This window comes from Elaeis guineensis, chromosome 16 (assembly GCF_000442705.2).
Source record: "Elaeis guineensis isolate ETL-2024a chromosome 16, EG11, whole genome shotgun sequence".
NCBI lineage: Eukaryota > Viridiplantae > Streptophyta > Magnoliopsida > Arecales > Arecaceae > Elaeis > Elaeis guineensis.
In genome coordinates, this window is record NC_026008.2 from 46,805,007 (window position 1) to 46,814,338 (window position 9,332).

Below are 9,332 nucleotides of genomic sequence, written 5' to 3' on the forward strand. Positions count from 1 at the left end.
GCCGCTCTCGAGAAGCTCCTCCCGGTACTCGTCCGAGCCACGGAAGTCCTCCACCGCCTGGCTCAGCGCCTCTTTGGTCGACTCCACTTCCGCCTTCGCTATGTCGGCGTCGGCTTGGGCGGAGGACAAGTTCTCCTCGGCCTTAGCCAGGTTCTCCAGACTAACCCGAAGTTGCTCACGCTCGGCCTCAAGCTCTCTGATGCAGCCATCCCGCTCACGCCGCAGTCGGTGAACGGAACGGGTCTTGCGTTGGACCTGCTCGCGGGTTGACTGAATCTCGACCTTCGAGGTGGCTAGGCCGTTGGTGAGTCGAAAGATCTCCTCCTCGAGCCTAGCCTCACGGTCGACCGACAGCTTCAGCTGGTCCACTAGCGTCGCCTTCTCGGCTTTGACGGTTTCAGCCCTATTCTTTCAGGCCGCTCGGACGTCGTCGAACTTCTGGTACCCGACCTCCAACTCAAACATGTTGTAGATCAGCTGCAAGTAAAAGGCCGATCGTCAAAAAAATGAAATGATAAAAATAACAATGAAGAGGAAAGAAAAAGAAGAAGAGCTCACTTGGATCATGGTCGGGTAAAAGAAAGAAAGCATGTCGGACACCGACCGACCCTTCAAGAGCTCCCGGTTGGTCGGGAGAATGGTTGCCTGACACAACCTCCTAGCCAAATTGTGGTTGGCCAGGGCTGACGCTCCTTCAGGAATCCGAACGTCGGATGATGCGATGCGGTCCACCGACCTTGTGTCATCCGCCAGCACCATCGGAGCCTTCCCCCGATTAGTCGCTCAAGCCCGAAGATCGGAGAGGGACGAAAAATTTGAACTCGACTAAGTCCCTCCCAAGGGTGCGATGGGAGCCACCGCAGGTCGTTCAGGCTCACGTGCTTCAGCCCGAACCTCTTCCATAAGCGGGGGAGCCGACACTCCTTCGGCTGCCCCTTCTGCCACCCCTTCCTCGATCGATGCCTCGGATGGCACCACCGGTGCCGACAGGGCGATGACCGGCTCGAAGCCCGACGCCCGTTCGGTGTCGGGCTGCGCTGTCGCTGTCGCAACGTCGGCTGGGGATGATGTCTGAGGCCTCTTGGGGGGCCGCGAAGGTCCGGCCCCAGGCACCGGTCTCTTCCTCGCCGCATGCTGTCGGATGTCGGCATCTGTCAGTCTCACTTCGACGGCATGCCTGCAATTTCAACAAAGGATTAGCACAAATCCGAAGATGGATGAAAAGACCAAAAGACGATCGATAGATCGAACTGTACCTAGACAAAAAACCGAACTCAGGTAGGCATCGTACAGAGCTTGCTCAGTGACGAGCTCCCTCTGCTTCGGCACCGACACATCCTTCAGTCAGTGAAAGTTCTCTCGGTCTCCAACCTTCACCCGATTATTTTCGTTCGGCGGAGTCCGAGGGTCGCCCCAGCGAGAAGGGAACCCCCAAGGTAGTGAAGAAGAAGCAAAGAAAAATTGATTCTTCCACCCATAGATTGACGATGGAAGATCGGTAATGAACGAAAGATCCTTCCGGAGATTGAAGAACCATCACCCTTGAACTTTCGGATGGGGTCGGAGGATGAAGAACATCCGAAAGAGAGAGATACGGAGAAAGATCGACAAAAACCGACACAACAGAGCAAAGCTGATTATTAACCGGACCGAGTTCGACGTCAGTTGCGCCGAGCAAAGCCCGTAATAATCCAAGATATTTCGGACGAACTCCGGAATCAGGAAGCGAAGACCTGCCCGAAGATCCTCGACATAAAAGGCCATCTGGCCCAGAGGCAAGTTGTTAACCCGACCCTCAGCCTCAGGGGCGAAGAGTTCGAATTGCTTCGGGATACCGTACTGCTCCCTGAGCCGTTCGACGTTTGCTCCTGAAAGTGAAAAAACCTCCACCTCTGGGATCGATCGGGAATCGTCGGTCGGGTTCCCCGACTGACTTCCTCGTGTAGAGGTTCTAGCCATAACGTTAGCCCCAAAAAGGAGAACACAAAGAAAAATACCAAAGGAGAAAGGATGCAAGGAGACAAGATTGGAAAAAACTTCGAGAAGAGCTTTCAAAGGAAGAGGATGGAAACAACTACCTAAAAACTGGGGGACAACTCGACAGGGCCTCAGCGTCAGGAACAGATTTGCAGCAAAAAGTAAAGTTTTGAATGTAAGTAGCCGCATATATATAAGGCCCTTCGACGGTCGAGATGAAAGCACGCCGAACGAGGATTTTTCGGATGTCGACACGTGGCAGCACTTGGGCCCTTCTTCGGTCCGACGGTTCGACGCACCTGCCCCAGATCGAGCCACATCGCCTCCATCCGTGCGAGCGGTTCCGGCCCAATAGCCCCCTGACACGTGGTAGAAAAATTGCATCTCATAATTAATTAACCGACAGCAGTTTGCATTCCCAATGAGACGGCAGTTTGCATTCCCAATGAGACGTCTGACATCGAATCATCCATTGGTATGGTTGCAAGAGTCGGGGCATGACGTGATGGAAAATCACTCCTTTCGCCCGAGGCCATCGCCCACGTGTTCATGCGGGCCAACACGACATCGGACTCAGGAGTGGGGGGCCAACTGTTGGGATATACCGACTGACCCCTATACGTTGACTCACCCTCGGACCGGTCCGACCGACGCCCGACTCTACCCACCGCACCGACGGATGACTCCAACAACGACTCCGATAATGACTGTCGACTATGGCTGCCGACAATATCCGACCGAAGGTATGCCGGTCGAACAGACCCATACTGTTCCCGACTGACCAAGCGACCGAACCCATATCACCGACTCACTGTCGGGGGTGGCAGCCGACGTCCGACTTTCACAAAATACCAGATCAGCCGACGGTATCTCCGAATCACCACCCGACGATCCGGCAGTCGAATACCGACATACAGTCGGCCAGCCCGTCTAAATGCCGTACAACCGCTATGGGCTGTTCTCCTGCCAAGGACATGTTGTACAACCGTCGTGGGACGTTGTCCTGTTAAGAACATGAGTTAATGACTTGACAACCCATGTCGATTTGACAGCCTCCGATGATTTGACAACTCCCCAGTTATCTGCACCATTAATGGCGGGACCATACCGCATTCTACGATAAAATGGGGTAAGGCAACAGGCATGGATAAGCTTTCTCAAGCTCTCGAAAAGCTCTCGAGCTCTCTCTCTCTCTCTCTCTCCCTCGCTGAGCCATTGATTTTTCACTGTTGCTAGTCTCCTCTCTGACTTGACCGTCGGAGGGTCTCCATCGGAGGCATCTCCGGTCAGTGAGAACTTTTCTTGCAGGTGTGCGACTCCGGTGATCGAGCGACGGGGGATTGGCTGCAACAACAATCAAGTAAATTTAAATTCTTATGTTAATGGAAAGTATTGCTTATCAATTTAAATTCTGTATGTATTTACGGACTACCATAGGAACACTAGTTGAATGATCACATTAGTGGTCATACTCTCTGGCACCAATTAGCCATCACATGACATGGCCTTCCGACTCAAAACCTAAATGATGTTACACTACACCACAAAACCTAAAGCAAGTCAACCCAGAATCTGTAAATGCTCCTTTGGAAACCCACAACCATCGGCAATGTAGACATTTATACCTTTATAAATAAATAATGGGTATCTTACTTCCTCCACCTATTCTCAATATATATATATATATATATATATATATATATATATATATATATATATATATATATATATATATATATATATATATACCCAAAAAATGGTATTAATATGAATAATGGTAAGTTGGACGAAAATCTCATGCGCCCATTTTAAGAGAAACCTTATGTTTCATTTATTAATAGTTTGTATTGATACAAATCTTGGGTAACAAGGACAGTAGAAGAGTCAACATCTGCTGATTTTTTTTTTTTTTTGAGATTTTTGCATTACACTAACACTTCCGTATAAATAATTGTGTTCATTTAAAGATAATTATATTCTGATAGAATTGAACACGATTTTGGTGGTCCTTGTTTTCTAGAAGGCCATATTCTTGACGGTTTTTTGATTTTTTTTTTAGTAATTTTATCTCATTTAAAATTTTTCATGGTCCATTATAAATCAGGTCCAATCAATAAATTTTCATAGAAAAAAATGATGACGATAGCATCTTTGGGTATTTCAATCTAAATAATTTATGCAAACGCTTTTTTCCGGTTATTTTTCTAGCTTTTAGTTATTATCTTTTAATGAAAACATCAAACGACCGTGGATAGAAATTCCGTGGGAAAACCAATCGTCCGAACGCCTGCATGGGTATGTCGGTGAAGGCTTCCACGAAAGTGACCGTTATACGGCGACTGCGTGAACGAGCGAAGGCGATGGATTCATGTGATCCTAATGGGTGGTAAAGATTGTCCCGCATAAAAAGTTGTATCGACGAGTTGGGGAGAGCGCACGAGCCAACTCCACATCTAGATCAATACATACACGTGGCGATCTCAAGATCGTCGAAGGCACATCGTGATCCGATGTGCCCACAACCGTCCAAAGATTCTCCATCGTCCCTCTCCAGCCTCCACATCGCCTTCAACTTTGGGTCAAAAATTACTGCTTTGCCCCGCACTTGACCTACATGGTGTAACTTTCCCTCGTGGGGTCCTTTCCTAATGCAGATAGCTTTAGTTATTTATCTTTCTTTGTTAAGACTTTCCATTTTTTTTTCAATTGGAATTACGAAACTAGCCTTACACTGAGCTGATGATGTTTTGGAAAGATTGTAGCTTGTGGCGATACATTTGAAGGCGACTTGCATTATACTCAAAAACGATTCATTGATAATGGTTAGATGGCTTTCAAAAACTATTAGACTAATTTCCATCCATTGCTACAAAATTTGCTAGAGACTATTAATATGGTCGATTGAATGGCAATATATAAATTAATCATATAGAAGCATCCAACTTTTGCATCGGATATTTTTTTAGATTTTTATATATTTTATTTTCTAATCCATATGGATGATCTGGAACGCTTTAGGTTATCCTTAATAAGAGGTCGAATGGCAAACAGAAGATCACTTCCATGAACCAACTAATTTTTTTGATTCATGTGTATAATGTCCAAAATAATGCTGATTAGTTTAAAAGATTTGGTGCTGTACAACACATAAACAATCCCTTCCACGTAGCCTCATGGTAAGCAGAGTTTGTACTATTTGATTCTAAATTTCAAAATAAATTCATTATTGGACAAACAGAAATAGATACTGCAGGTATCACATTTTTTATATTTCGATGTAGAAGATATGTCCGAGATGAAGAAGCCTAATACGTGCACTACAGCACTAGCATTGTAATTCATCAAGAAGAAAACATAATGCATCTATGGACTTTCCATGATAATAAGCAAACAATACTATGTTTGATGATGAAAAGGATCCAATGCTTCTAAATTTATGCACCATCCATCCATTGATCCTAGATTTTGTACCCATAGCACATTCCTGGCCAGGTCCAACGAGAATAAATGCAACGAGGAAATCACTTGTCCTATGATCGATCCACCGAGAGCCATGCATTTAGAGCAATCTGAAGGTCTCAAGGTAGCAGCTCACCATATATGCTGTATGTTTCACTGCAAGTCAAAGTTCTGCAGCAAGTGTTTCGCCGTGCGCCCAAATCAACCATGCATTTGAGCTGATGCAGCCAAAATGCGATGTTAGAGAAACGATCCGAGACAAGTCTGCAGACCCAACCCGACCGGACCCACTTTTGCAGCACTGGACCGAAATAACTCAGGTCCAAATTGGATCGCGCTGGACCCAAACAGGTTCCTGACTAAAATAACGGGAATACCCTCCATAATACCCTGTCGCCAATTCCGTGGGGAAAAGAATTTCAAAGATATTCGTTTCGTATTTTTTTTGTTTTTGTTTTCTTTTTCTTTATCTTTTGCATATAAAACAAGCGGATGACAGTTGCTCCAAAACCATACGAAACTACCCCCACTCCATCAAGGAAAGCCCGTTCCGGTATTTTCGCTTCACTCCCACTATGGCAATCTAGATATTTCTGGAGATTCGAAGGGCATTCTTCCAACGCAACCCACTATAAATATCTCCACCGTCTCTCCTGCTGCTCTCCCCACCAAAACCCAAATCCTAAATCCCACGCCTTCATCTTTTTTTCCCACTCTTCCCTCCGCCCCACCCCTTTCTTTCCTCTATTCCGTTCGTCTTCTCTTTCTAATCCTCTCAAATCCCTCCTACCCCCTCGCCGGATTCCGACCAACGGTCCCGTCCGTACACCTATTTTCCGGCGAGATCGGCGGAATCCGGCCGATCTCTCGATCCTCCATCCATCTATTATTGACCTCGTAATTTTTTTTCTCTGCCCATTGTGCCCCTGGGTTACGGTATCTGACGTGGCGGGAGCCAGGGTCGCGATGTCGAGCCACGCGTGTCAGGTGATGGCGACGTCCAGGAAGCGGAAGGAGCGGGACGGCTCCGACGCGCCGCCGGCGGCTAAAGCCGAGCCGGTCGAGAGCGGCGCGCCGTCGGCCGGGAACCGGCTCCTAGCCGGGTACCTGGCCCACGAGTTCCTCACCCAGGGGACGCTGTTCGGACAGCGGTGGGACCCGGCGGACACCAAGAAGCCAGACCCGGCCCGAGCGGGCGAGCCGGGTCCGGTGAAGGCGTACGCGGAGGTGGCGTGCCTGCTGAAGGCGGAGGGGGCCCATGTCCCGGGAGTCGTCAATCCAACCCAGCTGGCTCGATGGCTCCAGATGTGAGTGAGCGGGTGGAGGCCAACCGTCCCTCCGTTTCTTCTTTGTTGTCATTGTTATCAAAAGAAGAGAATGGAAGAGAAGAAAAGGTGGAAGGGAAATCCTCTTCCTCCCCTCCCTCCCCAGTTCCCCATCTCTCTTTGTGCCTGCGTGCATGAGTCGTGAGGGCACCAAAGAAAAGCAAAAGATCTTGGGGGGCCTAAAAATCAGGGAAGAAAGTGGATTTCTTTTTTGCTTTTCTTTTTTTTGTTTATTTGGAAACTAGATCAATCACTTTTGATGTAAGATGAATTGATGAGTTCATGTTGTTTTTTTTTTTTTGGGCTGTTGTTAAGCATATATATATATATATATATATATCTATGAGTGGTGTGTGTCTGTGTGTGTTTCTCACGTTTCATCTTGCCTCCTACATTCTGGCTTTTCATTGTGAGATAATCAAATAGAGAGGAAAAATGAGCAGAAGAAAAGAGAAGACAAACAGACAGACAAGGGTGAGGGAGTGTTTGTTCCTCCCATGCACATGCACGTCCTCATGAGTAGACGTTGATGCATGTGAGTGATCTCCAAGCATTCCGTAACTTGGAGATTTATAGAAAAAGATGTGATGTCGGATTATATATATATATATATATATATATATATTCTTTTATTCAACTTTTTCTATTTTGGTGGAAAAACTGTTCATGATGTAAGTGTGATCTACTCGGGGGGGGGAGAGGAGGGGGTGGGGTGTGGAGTCGGTCTTTGTTAGGGAGAAAGAGTGAGGATCAAATGGCTTGACAAGGAACCAGGTTAGAGAAACATGAGGCATGTTTTTATCTGTTTAAAGGATGCAGGAGAGCGATGATTCCGTGGACTTGTGTGATGATTAAGCTAGAGAGGATATTTTTTTCCAATTGGGTCAATTGGTAGTGAATACGTTGGAAAGTATCGAAAAAAGAGAAGCTCCTGATGAGATTTCAAGGGGAGGTGTAGTTTAATTAGGCAACAGCCCTCCAGCATCGTAGACTACATACACAAGGAGCACTTGTTTTGTCGTCTTTAATACTGTAGGCTTGCAAGACAGAGATCCAGACAAGGTGCAACTTTTCCACTTTAATTCCTCTGACCTTATTTTAACCGATCTTGAGGACTCTCAGACTTCGTTGGCTCATCAAAAAAGCACCACCATGACAGTGTTAGGCAGTAGCACTTACGTACATTTTAGCATTGGTTTTCCTTTCATCGAAAAAACATTGGTTTTGCAACTGAAACGAGTTTTATGGAGTACAAACTTTTTGGTTTTCAAGGGCATGATGCGGGTTTCAAAACGTTGCCCTTAATGATCATATACTGATTGCAGGCCAATCTTCATGTCTCCTGGTTTTAAATAAGTCTTTCTACATTTTTCTTCTTAATAAGAGAGAAGGGGATCCAAGTTATATGTAATCACCAAGATTCAAATTTTTTATGATACATTAATTCAACCAGAATGATACATTAATTCAACCAGAAACCTCTGGTTGCTAAGTCAAAGCGTGTGATTACTAGGACCAGTTTTAATTCGTAGCCTTTTTACAATCTTAGCTTAACAACAGAATTTTGTACAGTTTCAGCATAGACAAGCAGAGAAAAATGCTAGACTCCTATTAACTAAACTATCAAGATTCTGTTCTTAATGAAGGCATCGGACATGGTCATTGAAAGACTGATTCAAACTTGATAGGGCAAGAAGACTTCCATAGAGATAGCATGGCATATTAGAGGGATCGAATAGCCTGTCAAAAATTTCTCCAGTAAAGTCTGGAAGAATGCTTCAAGCTATCTAAGTTTGTGGCTCTACAATGATCCGAAAACCACCCTAAGTTTGTAACACCACCCGTCCGATCTGAAATCCTGTGGACAAGGTTCACTTGGAGATAATCACCATTGGACATGCCACCGTTGGTGAGGGGTTTAGAGAAGAGTTCCAATACACAAGCCTTAGGGCTTTGATTTTGGTATTCTTCCAGCATAAACACTGGAAGACATAGAAGCGGGTGGGTTGGTGAGATTCGCTTTAAGGAAAGTATTTGGCAGCTCTTGAATGCTGACTGGCTCCTTCTATGCACCCTTCAAGTGGGTTTAAACACGCACAGTTTAAGTGAATTAGCAAGTCTTTATGCCTAAGAGATAGATAAGCGAGAGCCAGACCAACTTTACTGCACTACGAGTTCAAGCTTTGCCCAGCACAGATTTTAATGCTGCATGTATCTCTTTAAGCATCAAATTATAGTCGAGGTAGGGAATCAATAAGATTTTTCTTTTTTGAAAAAACATTTATTCTCATTTACAGCCAAAATGCAATAAGCATGGTTCAAGAAACTTTAATTTGTTTCAACCAGAATCATATAGAAACACTCAATAATTTAAAATTATCTATAAAAGGAAAAAATATAGGGAAAATACTGGATGTCAAAGTCAATAATACAGACTTGAGAGATTAAGACTGAGTACTTTGAACATGACATTCATATTCTTGCCGTGTATCATAATTGCGTGCCACCATATTGATTTTCTCATTTTTGACAGTGGAAACTTTGGTAACATTCATGTCTATAGAAAATGTA

At 45.3% G+C, this 9,332-nt stretch overlaps 1 protein-coding gene across 1 annotated transcript; it reads left to right on the forward strand.

Moving 5' to 3' along the window:
- Positions 1-6,084: 6,084 nt before the first annotated feature.
- LOC105059196 (uncharacterized) lies at positions 6,085-7,091 on the forward strand. Its single transcript, XM_010942436.4, has one exon. It carries the CDS (start codon positions 6,403-6,405, stop codon positions 6,745-6,747), a length of 345 nt encoding a protein of 114 aa, XP_010940738.3. The 5' UTR covers positions 6,085-6,402; the 3' UTR covers positions 6,748-7,091.
- The last annotated feature ends 2,241 nt before the right edge of the window (positions 7,092-9,332 follow it).

What these genes read in the sequence shown, in the direction of transcription:
- LOC105059196 (XM_010942436.4), top strand. Translation starts at nt 6,403, where the DNA reads ATGTCGAGCCACGCGTGTCAGGTGATGGCGACGTCCAGGAAGCGGAAG.